We start from the raw sequence: 23,460 nt of genomic DNA, 5'->3' as shown, positions 1-23,460 counted from the left end.
GTCCAGTAGCGTGTGGACACTGTCTGTCCTTTCATGTCCAGTAGCGTGTGGACACTGTCTGTCCTTTCATGTCCAGTAGCGTGTGGACACTGTCTGTCCTTTCATGTCCAGTAGCGTGTGGACACTGTCTGTCCTTTCATGTCCAGTAGCGTGTGGACACTGTCTGTCCTGTCATGTCCAGTAGCGTGTGGACACTGTCTGTCCTTTCATGTCCAGTAGCGTGTGGACACTGTCTGTCCTTTCATGTCCAGTAGCGTGTGGACACTGTCTGTCCTTTCATGTCCAGTAGCGTGTGGACACTGTCTGTCCTTTCATGTCCAGTAGCGTGTGGACACTGTCTGTCCTTTCATGTCCAGTAGCGTGTGGACACTGTCTGTCCTGTCATGTCCAGTAGCGTGTGGACACTGTCTGTCCTTTCATGTCCAGTAGCGTGTGGACACTGTCTGTCCTTTCATGTCCAGTAGCGTGTGGACACTGTCTGTCCTTTCATGTCCAGTAGCGTGTGGACACTGTCTGTCCTTTCATGTCCAGTAGCGTGTGGACACTGTCTGTCCTTTCATGTCCAGTAGCGTGTGGACACTGTCTGTCCTTTCATGTCCAGTAGCGTGTGGACACTGTCTGTCCTTTCATGTCCAGTAGCGTGTGGACACCAGCAAGGACTCTGCAATGTCACCTGTAACTGCAGCAGCTCTGCAGCATAGAGAGACAGGAGGGACAGACATGCACTCACATAGAGACTGTCTGTCTGTCTGTCTGTCGTCCTGCTACGCTGTCTGTCTGTCTGTCTGTCTGTCTGTCACTTTAGAGTGACACTATATTTCGATTGGGCTGAACGACTGTTTCTCTAAATGTCTACATAATGTATATAATAATACCCATCCAGTACATTATATGTGACTGAGGGACTGCCATTGGATTTGTTTTGAATTTTTGTTTTTTTTCATGTCATGTGAAAGCAGGGAATCATAGCTTCAAATTGACATATTGGTTGTTCAGTTTGACCCAGCAGATCAAGCACTCAGTGCCGCGCTACGAGCTTGTAGGTCTGCTATTTTTGAAAGATCGTGAATATGTGGCGCAAATCTTTGAATATATAATCTTTCAGATCGAACGTTTTTAACTCAAATCTTTGCTTCTGTGGGGAGGGGTCCCTGGTCCCGGTTCTGTATACAGTGTACAGTATGATAGGATGGTTCTACAGTGTACAGTATGATAGGATGGTTCTGTATACAGTGTACAGTATGATAGGATGGTTCTGTATACAGTGTACAGTATGATAGGATGGTTCTGTACACAGTGTACAGTATGATAGGATGGTTCTGTATACAGTGTACAGTATGATAGGATGGTTCTGTATACAGTGTACAGTATGATAGGATGGTTCTGTACACAGTGTACAGTATGATAGGATGGTTCTGTACACAGTGTACAGTATGATAGGATGGTTCTGTATACATTGTACAGTATGATAGGATGGTTCTGTACACAGTGTACAGTATGATAGGATGGTTCTGTATACAGTGTACAGTATGATAGGATGGTTCTGTATACAGACAGACTGAAGACAAATATCCTTCAGGACAATAAAGATTATAATATTATATGTTCATGACGGAAGTTCACCCGTTTTCAACCTATCTTCATATAATTGGTGCTCAACTTAATGCTCATGATAATGAAATGGAACAACCTTCACTGCTCACTCACTGCAGAACCCATCCTCCGTGAGGACCAATTATATGCAGACAGGGTGAAAACATGAAGTGGTGAAGTGGTCCTTTAACTGGAGCACGGAGAATATGTCTGTGTGTCGTACATGAGATATCTCTCTCTCTCTCTGTCTCTGTCTCTGTCTCTGTCTCTGTCTCTCTCTCTGTCTCTGTCTCTGTCTCTGTCTCTGTCTCTGCCTCTCTCTGTCTCTCTCTCTCTCTCTGTCTCTCTCTCTCTCACTCTCTCTCTCTGTCTCTGTCTGTCTCTGTCTCTGTCTCTCTCTCTCTGCCTCTCTCTCTCTCTCTGTCTCTCTCTCTGTCTCTGTCTCTGTCTCTGTCTCTGTCTCTGCCTCTCTCTCTCTCTCTCTCTCTCTCTCTCTCTCTATTCTGTCTCTCTCTCTCCCTCCCTCCCCTCCCCCTCCCCCCCCTCCCTCCCCCTCCAGTATATTGAGGAGTCATTATGTAACTGTTGGTTGTCATTGAGGGCTGACCTTGCAGTAAATTCACCCTGTTTATTTTGGTGTGTTTGTGTTTTCATAACTTTTAGACATGTAGGTACACCGTAACACCACAGTGTGGCGCTGCCGACACCGTCACCGTATCGGTAGAATCTGGTCTCAGGTCTCGATGTGAAGATCTTGTTTTTTTTTCTCCTAAAGTTTGGAGCGTTGCTATGGACGACGTGATTGGCTCGTGCTGCTCTCTTCCTGCCGTGGCTCGGCCTATTGTATTTGAGGAAAGGTCATGCGAAGGCCAGCCTCTACCAAGTAGCCAGTGTAGGGGTGTCCAGTAAGGACTGGACCGTACCATTTACAATCTATTAGAATCAGGACCGTACCATTTACAATCTGTTAGAATCAGGACCGTACCATTTACAATCTGTTAGAATCAGGACCGTACCATTTACAATCTGTTAGAATCAGGACCGTACCATTTACAATCTGTTAGAATCACGACTGTAGCCCAGGCGGTGGCGTAACCGTCTGGGCACCCGACTGGTAATCCAGTCGCAGTGTGCCGCGGGTTCGACTCCCGAGCCCGACACAGCCTTTACTGCATGTCTTCCCCCATCTCTCTCCCGTTTCCTGTCAGCCTACTGTCTGTCCCTTCAAAAACCAATAAAAGGCGTAAGCCGCAAAACAATATCTTAAAAAAAAAAAAAAAAAAAGAATCACGACTGTACTATTTACAATCTATTAGAATCAGGACCGTACCATTTACAATCTGTTAGAATCAGGACTGTACCATTTACAACCTGTTAGAATCAGGACCGTACCATTTACAATCTGTTAGAATCAGGACCGTACCATTTACAATCTGTTAGAATCAGGACCGTACCATTTACAATCTGTTAGAATCAGGACCGTACCATTTACAATCTATTAGAATCAGGACTGTACCATTTACAACCTATTAGAATCAGGACCGTACCATTTACAATCTGTTAGAATCAGGACCGTACCATTTACAATCTGTTAGAATCAGGACTGTACCATTTACAATCTATTCGAATCAGGACTGTACCATTTACAACCTATTAGAATCAGGACTGTAGTAAGTAGCCTTGCCGAGCCATGAGGCCCATAGGGCAGGAGCCTATCTCCTGTTTCTGTAGCGTGAGGCAGCTTGATGTACAAGTAGTACACCCCCTGGACATGACGCTAGTATGTCGCAGGGACTTACCCCCAATCCAACCCTTGATGCTGAGTGTCAATCAGGGAGGCATTGGGTCCCATTTTTCTTTGGGTCTTTGGTATGACCCGGCCAGGGATTGAACCCCAACCTCCCAGTCTCAGGGCGGACACTCTAACCACAAGGCCACTGAGCTGGAATCATTATTTCACTCATGATCAGAGCTTCCGTTGCTCCAGACTGTCTGACAGAAGCATTTATATTTTACTCATGATCAGAGCTTCCGTTGCTCCAGACTGTCTGACAGAAGCATTTATATTTTACTCATGATCAGAGCTTCCGTTGCTCCAGACTGTACGACGGAAGCATTTATATTTCACTCATGATCAGAGCTTCCGTTGCTCCAGACTGTATGACGGAAGCATTTAAATTTTACTCATGATCAGAGCTTCCGTTGCTCCAGACTGTCTGACAGAAGCATTTATATTTTACTCATGATCAGAGCTTCCGTTGCTCCAGACTGTACGACGGAAGCATTTATATTTTACTCATGATCAGAGCTTTCGTTGCTGCAGACTGTACGACGGAAGCATTTATATTTCACTCATGATCAGAGCTTCCGTTGCTCCAGACTGTACGACGGAAGCATTTATATTTCACTCATGATCAGAGCTTCCGTTGCTCCAGACTGTACGACGGAAGCATTTATATTTCACTCATGATCAGAGCTTCCGTTGCTCCAGACTGTATGACGGAAGCATTTATATTTTACTCATGATCAGAGCTTCCGTTGCTCCAGACTGTATGACGGAAGCATTTATATTTCACTCATGATCAGAGCTTCCATGCGAGCGAGGCGTGGCGAGAGACAGTCTGGCAACGTGAGACTACCATCTGCATGAAGTCTAAACCATGATGATGTCACTTCCTGTGCATTCTCATCTGCATAAAGTCTAAACGATGATGATGTCACTTCCTGTGCATTCTCATCTGCATAAAGTCTAAACGATGATGATGTCACTTCCTGTGCATTCTCAGCTGCAGAACCAGCAACAGGAAGAGCCTTATAGGGAGTGGCCAGCCGTCTTCACTGCCCCGCCCCCACAGCCCTCTGTCGTCACTGACCGGTGAGAGACACACACACACACACACACACGTGCACACACACACACGTGCACGCACGCACGCACGCACGCACGCACGCACGCACGCACGCACGCACGCACGCACGCACGCACGCACACACACACACACACCCCTCTGTCGTCACTGACAGGTGAGACGCATGCACACGCACACACACACATACACACACACACACAGTGTCACACACTCACACACACCCCTCTGTCACCACTGACAGGTGAGACACACGCGCGCGCACACACACACACACACACACACACACACACACACACACACACAGGTTTTTTTTAAAGTCTTCTAAATCATGACAGTTTTCTGAAAAACCTCGTGTTTCTATGTCAGTGGTTCTCAAACAATTCCATGTCAAGGATGTATTTGGCCGCCGACCACCATCTGAAAATATGTAGTTCCAGGGACCCCCCAGGGACCCCCCCCCCCCCCCCCCCCCCAAAAGTTAAAAACGTTCACTGGGAAAGAATATTCAAAGATTTGCGCCACATTTTCCTGATTTTTCAAAAATAGCAGATCTACAAGCTCAGAGCGCGGCACTCTGTGCCGTGCTCTGAGCTTGTAGATCTGCTATTTTTCAACAGCTAAAGTTTAAAATAAAGGCTAAAGTGGTTTAAAAGCTACGAGGTGAGACAGATGCGTCCGCAGGTCTAAATGGGTTATTCGGCTACCTGTTTTTGATTGATTGATTGATTGATTGATTGATTGAAATATTTATTAACAGTTTGCAGAATTACAGTAGCCTACATTTCAAGCACAACTCAATTCAAAGACTGTTAACTGTGAGTGGACGACGCCATAAATAAACAGGGGTTTTCAACAGGTGGTCCGTGGACCACTGGTGGTCCGTGAAGGTATTGCATGTGGTCCCTGACCATGCATTTAGTAAATGTAGGAAAGGGAAGATTTGTATTTTAATTTATTGTATTGACCACAAGTTGAGAAACAATGCAGTAAATGGCGTGGTGACATAATGATGACGCTCGGTCGATGTTGTCAGTTACTGGGAAGTCAGACTTCAAGAACTTCCACAGAAAAGGGAGTTAGAATCTCATTATAAGGAAAAGTGTCTGCATGCTCGCTCATACATACAGTAAGTTACATTGAACAGTAACATGATTTTAATATGGAAGGTTAATTCTCCCCCCACACCACGCCCATATCCCCCCTCCCAACACCACAACAGGTTGATTCTCAGTCAGGGTGGTGGTCCCTGGTTCATAATCAGTTGAAAAGCCCTGCCATAAAGCATTACACTTGTTTACAAGAGGGTCCACAGGAATTCATCATAAAGGAGGGAAAAAAGGGAAAAGAAACATATACAGTGAGGGGAACGGGGGGGGTGATGGGGGGGCAGACCTTCGTACATGTTGTTGTCATGCATGCCCTGGGTCTTGTATATCTGTTGTCCTCAGTGGGTCTTGTATATCTGCTGTCCTCTCAGTGGGTCTTGTATATCTGCTGTCCTCAGTGGGTCTTGTATATCTGCTGTCCTCAGTAGGTCTTGTATATCTGCTGTCCTCAGTAGGTCTTGTATATCTGCTGTCCTCAGTGGGTCTTGTATATCTGCTGTCCTCTCAGTGGGTCTTGTATATCTGCTGTCCTCAGTAGGTCTTGTATATCTGCTGTCCTCAGTAGGTCTTGTATATCTGCTGTCCTCAGTAGGTCTTGTATATCTGCTGTCCTCAGTAGGTCTTGTATATCTGCTGTCCTCAGTAGGTCTTGTATATCTGCTGTCCTCAGTGGGTCTTGTATATCTGCTGTCCTCAGTAGGTCTTGTATATCTGCTGTCCTCAGTAGGTCTTGTATATCTGCTGTCCTCTCAGTGGGTCTTGTATATCTGCTGTCCTCTCAGTGGGTCTTGTATATCTGCTGTCCTCAGTAGGTCTTGTATATCTGCTGTCCTCTCAGTGGGTCTTGTATATCTGCTGTCCTCAGTAGGTCTTGTATATCTGCTGTCCTCTCAGTAGGTCTTGTATATCTGCTGTCCTCAGTGGGTCTTGTATATCTGCTGTCCTCAGTAGGTCTTGTATATCTGCTGTCCTCAGTAGGTCTTGTATATCTGCTGTCCTCTCAGTGGGTCTTGTATATCTGCTGTCCTCAGTGGGTCTTGTATATCTGCTGTCCTCAGTGGGTCTTGTATATCTGCTGTCCTCAGTAGGTCTTGTATATCTGCTGTCCTCAGTAGGTCTTGTATATCTGCTGTCCTCTCAGTGGGTCTTGTATATCTGCTGTCCTCAGTGGGTCTTGTATATCTGCTGTCCTCAGTGGGTCTTGTATATCTGCTGTCCTCAGTGGGTCTTGTATATCTGCTGTCCTCAGTGGGTCTTGTATATCTGCTGTCCTCAGTGGGTCTTGTATATCTGTTGTCTCCAGTGGGTCTTGTATATCTGCTGTCTCCAGTGGGTCTTGTATATCTGCTGTCCTCAGTAGGTCTTGTATATCTGTTGTCTCCAGTGGGTCTTGTATATCTGCTGTCTCCAGTGGGTCTTGTATATCTGCTGTCCTCAGTGGGTCTTGTATATCTGCTGTCCTCAGTGGGTCTTGTATATCTGCTGTCCTCAGTGGGTCTTGTATATCTGCTGTCCTCTCAGTGGGTCTTGTATATCTGCTGTCCTCAGTAGGTCTTGTATATCTGCTGTCCTCTCAGTAGGTCTTGTATATCTGCTGTCCTCAGTAGGTCTTGTATATCTGCTGTCCTCAGTAGGTCTTGTATATCTGCTGTCCTCAGTAGGTCTTGTATATCTGCTGTCCTCTCAGTGGGTCTTGTATATCTGCTGTCCTCAGTGGGTCTTGTATATCTGCTGTCCTCAGTGGGTCTTGTATATCTGTTGTCCTCAGTAGGTCTTGTATATCTGCTGTCCTCAGTAGGTCTTGTATATCTGCTGTCCTCAGTAGGTCTTGTATATCTGCTGTCCTCTCAGTGGGTCTTGTATATCTGCTGTCCTCAGTGGGTCTTGTATATCTGCTGTCCTCAGTGGGTCTTGTATATCTGCTGTCCTCTCAGTAGGTCTTGTATATCTGCTGTCCTCAGTGGGTCTTGTATATCTGCTGTCCTCAGTGGGTCTTGTATATCTGCTGTCCTCAGTAGGTCTTGTATATCTGCTGTCCTCAGTGGGTCTTGTATATCTGCTGTCCTCAGTGGGTCTTGTATATCTGCTGTCCTCAGTGGGTCTTGTATATCTGTTGTCTCCAGTGGGTCTTGTATATCTGCTGTCTTCAGTAGGTCTTGTATATCTGCTGTCTTCAGTAGGTCTTGTATATCTGCTGTCCTCAGTAGGTCTTGTATATCTGCTGTCCTCTCAGTGGGTCTTGTATATCTGCTGTCCTCTCAGTGGGTCTTGTATATCTGCTGTCCTCAGTGGGTCTTGTATATCTGCTGTCCTCAGTGGGTCTTGTATATCTGCTGTCCTCAGTGGGTCTTGTATATCTGCTGTCCTCTCAGTGGGTCTTGTATATCTGCTGTCCTCAGTGGGTCTTGTATATCTGCTGTCTCCAGTAGGTCTTGTATATCTGCTGTCCTCTCAGTGGGTCTTGTATATCTACTGTCCTCAGTAGGTCTTGTATATCTGTTGTCTTCAGTGGGTCTTGTATATCTGCTGTCCTCAGTGGGTCTTGTATATCTGCTGTCCTCAGTGGGTCTTGTATATCTACTGTCTCCAGTGGGTCTTGTATATCTACTGTCTCCAGTGGGTCTTGTATATCTACTGTCTTCAGTGGGTCTTGTATATCTGTTGTCTCCAGTGGGTCTTGTATATCTGCTGTCCTCAGTGGGTCTTGTATATCTGCTGTCCTCAGTGGGTCTTGTATATCTGCTGTCCTCAGTGGGTCTTGTATATCTGCTGTCCTCAGTGGGTCTTGTATATCTGCTGTCCTCAGTAGGTCTTGTATATCTGCTGTCCTCAGTGGGTCTTGTATATCTGTTGTCTCCAGTGGGTCTTGTATATCTGCTGTCCTCAGTTGGTCTTGTATATCTGTTGTCCTCAGTGGGTCTTGTATATCTGTTGTCCTCAGTGGGTCTTGTATATCTGCTGTCCTCAGTAGGTCTTGTATATCTGCTGTCCTCAGTGGGTCTTGTATATCTGCTGTCCTCAGTGGGTCTTGTATATCTGCTGTCCTCAGTAGGTCTTGTATATCTGCTGTCCTCAGTTGGTCTTGTATATCTGCTGTCCTCAGTGGGTCTTGTATATCTGCTGTCCTCAGTAGGTCTTGTATATCTGCTGTCCTCTCAGTAGGTCTTGTATATCTGCTGTCCTCAGTGGGTCTTGTATATCTGCTGTCCTCAGTGGGTCTTGTATATCTGCTGTCCTCAGTGGGTATTGTATATCTGCTGTCCTCAGTGGGTCTTGTATATCTGCTGTCTCCAGTGGGTCTTGTATATCTGCTGTCCTCAGTGGGTCTTGTATATCTGCTGTCCTCAGTGGGTCTTGTATATCTGCTGTCCTCAGTGGGTCTTCTATATCTGTTGTCTCCAGTGGGTCTTGTATATCTGCTGTCCTCAGTGGGTCTTGTATATCTGCTGTCCTCTCAGTAGGTCTTGTATATCTGCTGTCTTCAGTGGGTCTTGTATATCTGCTGTCCTCAGTGGGTCTTGTATATCTGTTGTCTCCAGTGGGTCTTGTATATCTGCTGTCCTCAGTGGGTCTTGTATATCTGCTGTCCTCAGTAGGTCTTGTATATCTGCTGTCCTCAGTGGGTCTTGTATATCTGCTGTCCTCAGTGGGTCTTGTATATCTGCTGTCCTCAGTAGGTCTTGTATATCTGCTGTCCTCAGTGGGTCTTGTATATCTGCTGTCTTCAGTGGGTCTTGTATATCTGCTGTCCTCAGTGGGTCTTGTATATCTGCTGTCCTCAGTGGGTCTTGTATATCTGCTGTCCTCAGTGGGTCTTGTATATCTGCTGTCTTCAGTGGGTCTTGTATATCTGCTGTCCTCAGTGGGTCTTGTATATCTGCTGTCCTCAGTGGGTCTTGTATATCTGCTGTCCTCAGTGGGTCTTGTATATCTGCTGTCCTCAGTGGGTCTTGTATATCTGCTGTCCTCAGTGGGTCTTGTATATCTGTTGTCTCCAGTGGGTCTTGTATATCTGCTGTCCTCAGTGGGTCTTGTATATCTGCTGTCCTCAGTAGGTCTTGTATATCTGCTGTCTTCAGTGGGTCTTGTATATCTGCTGTCCTCAGTGGGTCTTGTATATCTGCTGTCCTCAGTGGGTCTTGTATATCTGCTGTCCTCAGTGGGTCTTGTATATCTGCTGTCCTCAGTAGGTCTTGTATATCTGCTGTCCTCAGTGGGTCTTGTATATCTGCTGTCCTCAGTGGGTCTTGTATATCTGTTGTCTCCAGTGGGTCTTGTATATCTGCTGTCCTCAGTAGGTCTTGTATATCTGCTGTCCTCAGTGGGTCTTGTATATCTGCTGTCCTCAGTAGGTCTTGTATATCTGCTGTCCTCTCAGTGGGTCTTGTATATCTGCTGTCCTCAGTGGGTCTTGTATATCTGCTGTCCTCAGTGGGTCTTGTATATCTGCTGTCCTCAGTAGGTCTTGTATATCTGCTGTCCTCTTAGTGGGTCTTGTATATCTGCTGTCCTCAGTGGGTCTTGTATATCTGCTGTCCTCAGTAGGTCTTGTATATCTGCTGTCCTCAGTGGGTCTTGTATATCTGCTGTCCTCTCAGTGGGTCTTGTATATCTGCTGTCCTCAGTGGGTCTTGTATATCTGCTGTCCTCAGTAGGTCTTGTATATCTGCTGTCCTCTTAGTGGGTCTTGTATATCTGCTGTCTTCAGTGGGTCTTGTATATCTGCTGTCCTCAGTGGGTCTTGTATATCTGCTGTCCTCAGTGGGTCTTGTATATCTGCTGTCCTCAGTGGGTCTTGTATATCTGCTGTCCTCTCAGTGGGTCTTGTATATCTGCTGTCCTCAGTGGGTCTTGTATATCTACTGTCCTCAGTGGGTCTTGTATATCTGCTGTCCTCAGTGGGTCTTGTATATCTACTGTCCTCAGTAGGTCTTGTATATCTGCTGTCCTCAGTGGGTCTTGTATATCTACTGTCCTCAGTGGGTCTTGTATATCTGCTGTCCTCAGTGGGTCTTGTATATCTACTGTCCTCAGTAGGTCTTGTATATCTGCTGTCCTCAGTAGGTCTTGTATATCTGCTGTCCTCAGTGGGTCTTGTATATCTGCTGTCCTCAGTAGGTCTTGTATATCTGCTGTCCTCAGTAGGTCTTGTATATCTGCTGTCCTCAGTGGGTCTTGTATATCTGCTGTCCTCAGTGGGTCTTGTATATCTGCTGTCCTCAGTGGGTCTTGTATATCTGCTGTCCTCAGTGGGTCTTGTATATCTGCTGTCCTCAGTGGGTCTTGTATATCTGCTGTCCTCAGTGGGTCTTGTATATCTGTTGTCTTCAGTGGGTCTTGTATATCTGTTGTCTCCAGTGGGTCTTGTATATCTGCTGTCCTCAGTAGGTCTTGTATATCTGCTGTCCTCAGTGGGTCTTGTATATCTGCTGTCCTCAGTGGGTCTTGTATATCTGCTGTCCTCTCAGTGGGTCTTGTATATCTGCTGTCCTCAGTGGGTCTTGTATATCTGCTGTCCTCAGTAGGTCTTGTATATCTGCTGTCCTCAGTAGGTCTTGTATATCTGCTGTCCTCAGTGGGTCTTGTATATCTGCTGTCCTCAGTGGGTCTTGTATATCTGCTGTCCTCAGTGGGTCTTGTATATCTGCTGTCCTCAGTGGGTCTTGTATATCTGCTGTCCTCAGTGGGTCTTGTATATCTGCTGTCCTCAGTGGGTCTTGTATATCTGCTGTCCTCAGTGGGTCTTGTATATCTGCTGTCCTCAGTGGGTCTTGTATATCTGCTTTCCTCAGTGGGTCTTGTATATCTGCTGTCCTCAGTAGGTCTTGTATATCTGCTGTCCTCAGTGGGTCTTGTATATGTTGTCTCCAGTGGGTCTTGTATATCTGTTGTCCTCAGTGGGTCTTGTATATCTGCTGTCCTCAGTGGGTCTTGTATATCTGCTGTCCTCAGTGGGTCTTGTATATCTGCTGTCCTCAGTGGGTCTTGTATATCTGCTGTCCTCAGTGGGTCTTGTATATCTGTTGTCTCCAGTTGGTCTTGTATATCTGCTGTCCTCAGTGGGTCTTGTATATCTGCTGTCCTCAGTGGGTCTTGTATATCTGCTGTCCTCAGTGGGTCTTGTATATCTGCTGTCTCCAGTAGGTCTTGTATATCTGCTGTCCTCTCAGTGGGTCTTGTATATCTACTGTCCTCAGTAGGTCTTGTATATCTGTTGTCTTCAGTGGGTCTTGTATATCTGCTGTCCTCAGTGGGTCTTGTATATCTGCTGTCCTCAGTGGGTCTTGTATATCTACTGTCTCCAGTGGGTCTTGTATATCTACTGTCTCCAGTGGGTCTTGTATATCTACTGTCTTCAGTGGGTCTTGTATATCTGTTGTCTCCAGTGGGTCTTGTATATCTGCTGTCCTCAGTGGGTCTTGTATATCTGCTGTCCTCAGTGGGTCTTGTATATCTGCTGTCCTCAGTGGGTCTTGTATATCTGCTGTCCTCAGTGGGTCTTGTATATCTGCTGTCCTCAGTAGGTCTTGTATATCTGCTGTCCTCAGTGGGTCTTGTATATCTGTTGTCTCCAGTGGGTCTTGTATATCTGCTGTCCTCAGTTGGTCTTGTATATCTGTTGTCCTCAGTGGGTCTTGTATATCTGTTGTCCTCAGTGGGTCTTGTATATCTGCTGTCCTCAGTAGGTCTTGTATATCTGCTGTCCTCAGTGGGTCTTGTATATCTGCTGTCCTCAGTGGGTCTTGTATATCTGCTGTCCTCAGTAGGTCTTGTATATCTGCTGTCCTCAGTTGGTCTTGTATATCTGCTGTCCTCAGTGGGTCTTGTATATCTGCTGTCCTCAGTAGGTCTTGTATATCTGCTGTCCTCTCAGTAGGTCTTGTATATCTGCTGTCCTCAGTGGGTCTTGTATATCTGCTGTCCTCAGTGGGTCTTGTATATCTGCTGTCCTCAGTGGGTATTGTATATCTGCTGTCCTCAGTGGGTCTTGTATATCTGCTGTCTCCAGTGGGTCTTGTATATCTGCTGTCCTCAGTGGGTCTTGTATATCTGCTGTCCTCAGTGGGTCTTGTATATCTGCTGTCCTCAGTGGGTCTTCTATATCTGTTGTCTCCAGTGGGTCTTGTATATCTGCTGTCCTCAGTGGGTCTTGTATATCTGCTGTCCTCTCAGTAGGTCTTGTATATCTGCTGTCTTCAGTGGGTCTTGTATATCTGCTGTCCTCAGTGGGTCTTGTATATCTGTTGTCTCCAGTGGGTCTTGTATATCTGCTGTCCTCAGTGGGTCTTGTATATCTGCTGTCCTCAGTAGGTCTTGTATATCTGCTGTCCTCAGTGGGTCTTGTATATCTGCTGTCCTCAGTGGGTCTTGTATATCTGCTGTCCTCAGTAGGTCTTGTATATCTGCTGTCCTCAGTGGGTCTTGTATATCTGCTGTCCTCAGTGGGTCTTGTATATCTACTGTCTCCAGTGGGTCTTGTATATCTACTGTCTCCAGTGGGTCTTGTATATCTACTGTCTTCAGTGGGTCTTGTATATCTGTTGTCTCCAGTGGGTCTTGTATATCTGCTGTCCTCAGTGGGTCTTGTATATCTGCTGTCCTCAGTGGGTCTTGTATATCTGCTGTCCTCAGTGGGTCTTGTATATCTGCTGTCCTCAGTGGGTCTTGTATATCTGCTGTCCTCAGTAGGTCTTGTATATCTGCTGTCCTCAGTGGGTCTTGTATATCTGTTGTCTCCAGTGGGTCTTGTATATCTGCTGTCCTCAGTTGGTCTTGTATATCTGTTGTCCTCAGTGGGTCTTGTATATCTGTTGTCCTCAGTGGGTCTTGTATATCTGCTGTCCTCAGTAGGTCTTGTATATCTGCTGTCCTCAGTGGGTCTTGTATATCTGCTGTCCTCAGTGGGTCTTGTATATCTGCTGTCCTCAGTAGGTCTTGTATATCTGCTGTCCTCAGTTGGTCTTGTATATCTGCTGTCCTCAGTGGGTCTTGTATATCTGCTGTCCTCAGTAGGTCTTGTATATCTGCTGTCCTCTCAGTAGGTCTTGTATATCTGCTGTCCTCAGTGGGTCTTGTATATCTGCTGTCCTCAGTGGGTCTTGTATATCTGCTGTCCTCAGTGGGTATTGTATATCTGCTGTCCTCAGTGGGTCTTGTATATCTGCTGTCTCCAGTGGGTCTTGTATATCTGCTGTCCTCAGTGGGTCTTGTATATCTGCTGTCCTCAGTGGGTCTTGTATATCTGCTGTCCTCAGTGGGTCTTCTATATCTGTTGTCTCCAGTGGGTCTTGTATATCTGCTGTCCTCAGTGGGTCTTGTATATCTGCTGTCCTCTCAGTAGGTCTTGTATATCTGCTGTCTTCAGTGGGTCTTGTATATCTGCTGTCCTCAGTGGGTCTTGTATATCTGTTGTCTCCAGTGGGTCTTGTATATCTGCTGTCCTCAGTGGGTCTTGTATATCTGCTGTCCTCAGTAGGTCTTGTATATCTGCTGTCCTCAGTGGGTCTTGTATATCTGCTGTCCTCAGTGGGTCTTGTATATCTGCTGTCCTCAGTAGGTCTTGTATATCTGCTGTCCTCAGTGGGTCTTGTATATCTGCTGTCTTCAGTGGGTCTTGTATATCTGCTGTCCTCAGTGGGTCTTGTATATCTGCTGTCCTCAGTGGGTCTTGTATATCTGCTGTCCTCAGTGGGTCTTGTATATCTGCTGTCTTCAGTGGGTCTTGTATATCTGCTGTCCTCTCAGTGGGTCTTGTATATCTGCTGTCCTCAGTGGGTCTTGTATATCTGCTGTCCTCAGTGGGTCTTGTATATCTGCTGTCCTCAGTGGGTCTTGTATATCTGCTGTCCTCAGTGGGTCTTGTATATCTGTTGTCTCCAGTGGGTCTTGTATATCTGCTGTCCTCAGTGGGTCTTGTATATCTGCTGTCCTCAGTAGGTCTTGTATATCTGCTGTCTTCAGTGGGTCTTGTATATCTGCTGTCCTCAGTGGGTCTTGTATATCTGCTGTCCTCAGTGGGTCTTGTATATCTGCTGTCCTCAGTGGGTCTTGTATATCTGCTGTCCTCAGTAGGTCTTGTATATCTGCTGTCCTCAGTGGGTCTTGTATATCTGCTGTCCTCAGTGGGTCTTGTATATCTGTTGTCTCCAGTGGGTCTTGTATATCTGCTGTCCTCAGTAGGTCTTGTATATCTGCTGTCCTCAGTGGGTCTTGTATATCTGCTGTCCTCAGTAGGTCTTGTATATCTGCTGTCCTCTCAGTGGGTCTTGTATATCTGCTGTCCTCAGTGGGTCTTGTATATCTGCTGTCCTCAGTGGGTCTTGTATATCTGCTGTCCTCAGTAGGTCTTGTATATCTGCTGTCCTCTTAGTGGGTCTTGTATATCTGCTGTCCTCAGTGGGTCTTGTATATCTGCTGTCCTCAGTAGGTCTTGTATATCTGCTGTCCTCAGTGGGTCTTGTATATCTGCTGTCCTCTCAGTGGGTCTTGTATATCTGCTGTCCTCAGTGGGTCTTGTATATCTGCTGTCCTCAGTAGGTCTTGTATATCTGCTGTCCTCTTAGTGGGTCTTGTATATCTGCTGTCTTCAGTGGGTCTTGTATATCTGCTGTCCTCAGTGGGTCTTGTATATCTGCTGTCCTCAGTGGGTCTTGTATATCTGCTGTCCTCAGTGGGTCTTGTATATCTGCTGTCCTCTCAGTGGGTCTTGTATATCTGCTGTCCTCAGTGGGTCTTGTATATCTACTGTCCTCAGTGGGTCTTGTATATCTGCTGTCCTCAGTGGGTCTTGTATATCTACTGTCCTCAGTAGGTCTTGTATATCTGCTGTCCTCAGTGGGTCTTGTATATCTACTGTCCTCAGTGGGTCTTGTATATCTGCTGTCCTCAGTGGGTCTTGTATATCTACTGTCCTCAGTAGGTCTTGTATATCTGCTGTCCTCAGTAGGTCTTGTATATCTGCTGTCCTCAGTGGGTCTTGTATATCTGCTGTCCTCAGTAGGTCTTGTATATCTGCTGTCCTCAGTAGGTCTTGTATATCTGCTGTCCTCAGTGGGTCTTGTATATCTGCTGTCCTCAGTGGGTCTTGTATATCTGCTGTCCTCAGTGGGTCTTGTATATCTGCTGTCCTCAGTGGGTCTTGTATATCTGCTGTCCTCAGTGGGTCTTGTATATCTGCTGTCCTCAGTGGGTCTTGTATATCTGTTGTCTTCAGTGGGTCTTGTATATCTGTTGTCTCCAGTGGGTCTTGTATATCTGCTGTCCTCAGTAGGTCTTGTATATCTGCTGTCCTCAGTGGGTCTTGTATATCTGCTGTCCTCAGTGGGTCTTGTATATCTGCTGTCCTCTCAGTGGGTCTTGTATATCTGCTGTCCTCAGTGGGTCTTGTATATCTGCTGTCCTCAGTAGGTCTTGTATATCTGCTGTCCTCAGTAGGTCTTGTATATCTGCTGTCCTCAGTGGGTCTTGTATATCTGCTGTCCTCAGTGGGTCTTGTATATCTGCTGTCCTCAGTGGGTCTTGTATATCTGCTGTCCTCAGTGGGTCTTGTATATCTGCTGTCCTCAGTGGGTCTTGTATATCTGCTGTCCTCAGTGGGTCTTGTATATCTGCTGTCCTCAGTGGGTCTTGTATATCTGCTGTCCTCAGTGGGTCTTGTATATCTGCTTTCCTCAGTGGGTCTTGTATATCTGCTGTCCTCAGTAGGTCTTGTATATCTGCTGTCCTCAGTGGGTCTTGTATATGTTGTCTCCAGTGGGTCTTGTATATCTGTTGTCCTCAGTGGGTCTTGTATATCTGCTGTCCTCAGTGGGTCTTGTATATCTGCTGTCCTCAGTGGGTCTTGTATATCTGCTGTCCTCAGTGGGTCTTGTATATCTGCTGTCCTCAGTGGGTCTTGTATATCTGTTGTCTCCAGTTGGTCTTGTATATCTGCTGTCCTCAGTGGGTCTTGTATATCTGCTGTCCTCAGTGGGTCTTGTATATCTGCTGTCTCCAGTGGGTCTTGTATATCTGCTGTCCTCAGTAGGTCTTGTATATCTGCTGTCCTCAGTGGGTCTTGTATATCTGTTGTCTCCAGTGGGTCTTGTATATCTGCTGTCCTCAGTGGGTCTTGTATATCTGCTGTCCTCTCAGTAGGTCTTGTATATCTGCTGTCCTCAGTGGGTCTTGTATATCTGTTGTCCTCTCAGTGGGTCTTGTATATCTGCTGTCCTCAGTGGGTCTTGTATATCTGCTGTCCTCAGTGGGTCTTGTATATCTGCTGTCCTCTCAGTGGGTCTTGTATATCTGCTGTCCTCAGTGGGTCTTGTATATCTGCTGTCCTCTCAGTGGGTCTTGTATATCTGCTGTCCTCAGTGGGTCTTGTATATCTGCTGTCCTCTCAGTGGGTCTTGTATATCTGCTGTCCTCAGTGGGTCTTGTATATCTGCTGTCCTCAGTGGGTCTTGTATATCTGCTGTCCTCAGTGGGTCTTGTATATCTGCTGTCCTCAGTGGGTCTTGTATATCTGTTGTCTCCAGTGGGTCTTGTATATCTGCTGTCCTCAGTGGGTCTTGTATATCTGCTGTCCTCAGTGGGTCTTGTATATCTGCTGTCCTCAGTAGGTCTTGTATATCTGCTGTCCTCAGTGGGTCTTGTATATCTGCTGTCCTCAGTGGGTCTTGTATATCTGCTGTCCTCTCAGTAGGTCTTGTATATCTGTTGTCTCCAGTGGGTCTTGTATATCTGCTGTCCTCAGTGGGTCTTGTATATCTGCTGTCCTCAGTGGGTCTTGTATATCTGCTGTCCTCTCAGTAGGTCTTGTATATCTGCTGTCCTCAGTGGGTCTTGTATATCTGCTGTCCTCTCAGTAGGTCTTGTATATCTGCTGTCCTCAGTGGGTCTTGTATATCTGTCCTCAGTGGGTCTTGTATATCTGTCCTCAGTGGGTCTTGTATATCTGCTGTCCTCAGTTGGTCTTGTATATCTGCTGTCCTCAGTGGGTCTTGTATATCTGCTGTCCTCTCAGTAGGTCTTGTATATCTGCTGTCCTCAGTGGGTCTTGTATATCTGTCCTCAGTGGGTCTTGTATATCTGCTGTCCTCAGTTGGTCTTGTATATCTGCTGTCCTCAGTGGGTCTTGTATATCTGCTGTCCTCTCAGTAGGTCTTGTATATCTGCTGTCCTCAGTGGGTCTTGTATATCTGTCCTCAGTGGGTCTTGTATATCTGCTGTCCTCAGTGGGTCTTGTATATCTGCTGTCCTCAGTGGGTCTTGTATATCTGCTGTCCTCAGTGCGCGACACCCGGCGCTCAGCGAGGTACAACCGAGGTATTATTAAAGGTAGCAAGGGTCAGCGATTGTTTTTGGGGAGGAAGTGTGGGCCCACGGGGCAGGAAGTGCATGGGGTGGGTGGTGGGGGTTGTTGTTGGGGTCTTTAAGGGCGTTGTTATTGTGCCTCTGTGGTCGTCAGGCAGAACAGCCTCGTACCTCCAACAGGTCAACTTTTTGTGTTGGACTTACGAGGTTTCCATGGCGACAGCGTCGGTTTCCTGGAGGAGTGAGAGCTCCAAGCTGAGCTCAACCAACCAGACCGCTGCTGTTGGTGTGAGGGTTAACTTAAGGTTAGGTGTGTGTGAACGGGTTCAGTCGTGGAGATGGCGTCTGTGTCAGAACAAGGCCTGCTGGGTAATCTGGCTAACGAGTGCGCTCGCCTCTGGGACGACTTAGCGCTGAGGGTCAGACGCAGTGTAGCGGGGAGAGGTAAGACCAATATATATATATATATATATGTTTTTACCAGCTGCTTGCAAAGCATGCATGCAGCTGGTCTCTGCCTTGCTCTGAAACTCGCAACACCGCAAATTGCGAGAGACCGACACCTAGTCGACATTTCGGGTTGCCTAGTCCGCATATTTCCAGTTGCCTAGTCCGCATATTTCAGTTGCTTGCCTGGTTTGGTTTTTGGAGGCTGCTTAGCTTATTTCTGTCACGACAGTTGCCACCACTGGCAACAACCCATAACATCCCATCGCCGGCATGGCTAGTCGAGCAGTTCTGATTGGCTGCCTCGTCTCCAGCCATGTTGCCTCAGAATTCTTTAGGGTCACTAATTTGAGCATAACAGCGGAGCGCAGCTAAAAAGCAGACCCACAGATAATAATAATGCAGCTGGTAATTCATTGATTTAATCAATTGTTTTAAAGGTTCATGTGGTTTTGATTTCACACTGGAGTCAGTCAACATTAACCTGACTCCGCCAGATGGGGCAGCAGAGAGTACACTGGGTTCCCCCCTCCTGCTCCCATCTGGGAACTCTCAGGCAGACTTGATGCTCCGGCCACCAAACGGCCTGGCCAATCAGCGGCAGCTAGAGGCGGGATCAAGGCATACACAGTGCTGCCTTGATCCCGCCTCTAGCTGCCGCTGATTGGCCAGGCCGTTTGGTGGCCGTTCCTCTTCTCCCACCATTTATTACGTCTTTAGAGCTGTTAGGTTTTCAACTGACTGTGAACCAGGGACCACCTGGACTAAGAATCAACCTGGGGACCACCACCTGGACTAAGAATCAACCTGGGGACCACCACCTTGACTAAGAATCAACCTAGGGACCACCACCTGGACTAAGAATCAACCTGGGGACCACCACCTGGACTAACAATCAACCTGGGGACCACCACCTGGACTAAGATTCAACCTGGGGACCACCACCTGGACTAAGAATCAACCTGGGGACCACCACCTGGACTAAGAATCAACCTGGGGACCACCACCTGGACTAAGAATCAACCTGGGGACCACCACCTGGACTAAGAATCAACCTGGGGACCACCACCTGGACTAAGATTCAACCTGGGGACCACCACCTGGACTAAGATTCAACCTGGGGACCACCACCTGGACTAAGAATCAACCTGGGGACCACCACCTGGACTAAGAATCAACCTAGGGACCACCACCTGGACTAAGAATCAACCTGGGGACCACCACCTGGACTAAGAATCAACCTAGGGACCACCACCTGGACTAAGAATCAACCTGGGGACCACCACCTGGACTAAGAATCAACCTGGGTACCACCACCTGGACTAAGATTCAACCTGGGGACCACCACCTTGACTAAGAATCAACCTAGGGACCACCACCTGGACTAAGAATCAACCTGGGGACCACCACCTGGACTAAGAATCAACCTGGGGACCACCACCTGGACTAAGAATCAACCTGGGGACCACCACCTGGACTAAGAATCAACCTGGGGACCACCACCTGGACTAAGAATCAACCTGGGGACCACCACCTGGACTAAGAATCAACCTGGGGACCACCACCTGGACTAAGAATCAACCTGGGGACCACCACCTGGACTAAGAATCAACCTGGGGACCACCACCTGGACTAAGAATCAACCTGGGGACCACCACCTGGACTAAGAATCAACCTGCGGACCACCACCTGGACTAAGAATAAACCTGGGGACCACCACCTGGACTAAATCAACCTGGGGACCACCACCTGGACTAAGAATCAACCTGGGGACCACCACCTGGACTAAGAATCAACCTGGGGACCACCACCTGGACTAAGATTCAACCTGGGGACCACCACCTGGACTAAGAATCAACCTGGGGACCACCACCTTGACTAAGAATCAACCTGGGGACCACCACCTTGACTAAGAATTAACCTGGGGACCACCACCTTGACTAAGAATCAACCTGGGGACCACCACCTGGACTAAGAATCACCTGGGGACCACCACCTGGACTAAGAATCAACCTGGGGACCACCACCTGGACTAAGAATCAACCTGGGGACCACCACCTGGACTAAGAATCAACCTGGGGACCACCACCTGGACTAAGAATCAACCTGGGGACCACCACCTGGACTAAGAATCAACCTGGGGACCACCACCTGGACTAAGATTCAACCTGGGGACCACCACCTTGACTAAGAATCAACCTGGGGACCACCACCTGGACTAAGAATCAACCTGGGGACCACCACCTGGACTAAGAATCAACCTGGGGACCACCACCTGGACTAAGAATCAACCTGGGGACCACCACCTGGACTAAGAATCAACCTGGGGACCACCACCTGGACTAAGAATCAACCTGGGGACCACCACCTGGACTAAGAATCAACCTGGGGACCACCACCTGGACTAAGAATCAACCTGGGGACCACCACCTGGACTAAGAATCAACCCGGGGACCACCACCTGGACTAAGAATCAACCTGGGGACCACCACCTGGACTAAGAATCAACCTGGGGACCACCACCTGGACTAAGAATCAACCTGGGGACCACCACCTGGACTAAGAATCAACCTGGGGACCACCACCTGGACTAAGAATCAACCTGGGGACCACCACCTGGACTAAGAATCAACCTGGGGACCACCACCTGGACTAAGAATCAACCTGGGGACCACCACCTGGACTAAGAATCAACCTGGGGACCACCACCTGGACTAAGAATCAACCTGGGGACCACTGTTGTGTTGCAATGGGATATGGGCTAAGATTAGTGCTTTTGTAACACTTGCTATGGAATGCATGCCATGTCTTGTCTATACTGTTTCTCAACCGATATTTCCGTTGTCTACGGAAATAGTTAGCTCCCGCATAGGGCAGGACTTAGCTGGGAAGAAGAGAAGCTCAGTCTTGTCTGGGTTCAGCTTGAGGTGGTTGGAGGACATCCACTGTGAGATGTCAGCCAGGCATGCAGTGATGCGCTCTTCCACCTGAGTGGCAGAGGGGGGGAAGGATAGAAACAGTTGTGTGTCATCGGCATAGCAGTGATAGGATATATTGTGAGCAGAGATGATAGTGCCAAGGGATTTGGTGTATAGTGAGAAAAGGAGGGGACCAAGTACAGATCCCTGTGGGACCCCAGTTTGGAGGGTTCGGGGGGATGATAGCAGACCCTTTCCAGGAAACCTGGTAGGTCCGGTCGGTGAGATAGGAAGAGAACCACTTTAGTGCTGTCCCGCCGATGCCTAGATCCGCTAGGGTGTCTAGGAGCAGCTGGTGGTTCACTGTGTCAAATGCCGCCGATAGGTCTATACATGATTATGATGACATGATTATTATGTTATTATTAGATATAGCACATGATGACATGATTATTATGTTATTATTAGACATGATTATTATGGGCACATTTCCTAGTAATGGTGACTCAGTCAGGTAACTGGTATAGGCTCCACTTACACCTTCTGGAGATTCTAACTGCCTTTTCTGTGGAATTCCTTAACCTCAGACTTCCCTGTAATTCTATGACGGTGACGCACTTCCACAGAACAGAGCACAGAGGTTAGTGCACTGCTCCGTGGAAGAGAATACAACATATTCACTTTCCTACATTACTAAATGCATGGTCAGGGACCACATGCAATACCTTCACGGACCACCAGAGGTTAGAGGACGGCTCGTTAACACCATATTCCCTCTCTCTCTCTCTCTCTCTCTCTCTCTCTCTCTCTCTCAGCTTGTAGATCTGCTATTTTTTTTAAATCGTGAAAATGTGGCGCAAATCTTTGAATATATATTCTTTCAGAGCGTTTTTAACTAAAATCTTTGCTTCTGGGAGGAGGTCCCTGGAACAACATATTTTCAGATGGGGGTCAACGGCCATGAATTACAGATAATTCTGTGGCTCCTTGGCATGAAATATCGTACTATACTTTCCCATGTCCGTATAGGTCCAAAGTTCACGTGTAGAAGTTTTCGTGCATTTTGATCAAAAATCCTGGGAGGAGATGCATTTTAATTGATTTTCATATAATTCAAAATGGCGGGTGATCTAGAGGTCAGAGGTCAAAAGTAACAGCACGGAACTTGTTCGGCATGAGGAGACGCATATGTGTGTCGAGGTTTCATTGCCGACGGTCAAACGGTTCATGAGCTATGCATGGTCAGTTTGCATTTTCAATATAGAGCCACCCTTTAGCCAATGGTTGTGGGCTTCGCATCCTCACCGTTTGGCATGGCCCTCTACCATATCTCCAAATTTCACGAAAACCGACTGCACGGTTCAGCCAGAACTGCTATTTTTGGCGGAAGAAAATAAATTACAATTCCAAAAAAGGACCATTTCCTTTCAGGACTGCTTGGTCCTTTAATAATACGTGCGAGATATAGCACATGATGACATGATTATTATGTTAATATTAGATATAGCACATGATGACATGATTATTATGACATGATTATTATGTTAATATTAGATATAGCACATGATGACATGATTATTATGACATGATTATTATGTTATTATTAGATATAGCACATGATGACATGATTATTATGACATGATTATTATGTTATTATTAGATATAGCACATGATGACATGATTATTATGACATGATTATTATGTTATTATTAGATATAGCACATGATGACATGATTATTATGACATGATTATTATGTTATTATTAGATATAGCACATGATGACATGATTATTATGACATGATTATTATGGGCTTATTTCCTAGTAATGGTGACTCAGTCAGGTAACTGGTATAGGCTCCACTTACACCTTCTGGAGATTCTAACTGTACTGCCTTCTCTGTGGAATTCCTTAACCTCAGACTTCCCAGTAATTCTGAATCTGATAACATTGACGGTGACGCACTTCCACAGAATAGTGCACAAAGGTTAGTGCACTGCTCCGTGGAAGAGAATACTAGCCTGGCTAATAAGCCAGACCGAATCAGCCGTTGGCGGATTACGGTCTGGAGAGGCTCAATTGTACGCCCATTTCCTACACCAGAGAACTGGTGTGGCCAATCGGGACACGGTATGCAATATGGGCGGGCTTTGGTACAGTGACGTTCAATGCTTGAGACCTTTGACTGACAGTAGCTCTGACCAATTGCGTCAAAGAGAAAATGTTTGAAC

General features: G+C 46.8%; 1 protein-coding gene across 1 annotated transcript in view; it reads left to right on the top strand.

The window, feature by feature from the left end:
- Nucleotides 1-23,460, top strand: part of mast4 (microtubule associated serine/threonine kinase family member 4) — a 218,508-nt gene that overhangs the window by 124,982 nt on the left and 70,066 nt on the right. The window contains exon 7 of the mRNA XM_079525304.1: nt 4,380-4,468. Within this exon, the coding sequence (XP_079381430.1) occupies nt 4,380-4,468 (89 nt within the window). The remainder of the gene's footprint in view (nt 1-4,379; nt 4,469-23,460) is intronic.

This window comes from Electrona antarctica (assembly GCF_951216825.1).
Source record: "Electrona antarctica genome assembly, chromosome: 16".
NCBI classification, from domain to species: domain Eukaryota; kingdom Metazoa; phylum Chordata; class Actinopteri; order Myctophiformes; family Myctophidae; genus Electrona; species Electrona antarctica.
Note: the sequence above shows the minus strand (reverse complement) of the source record. Positions and strands in the feature narration are given on the sequence as shown.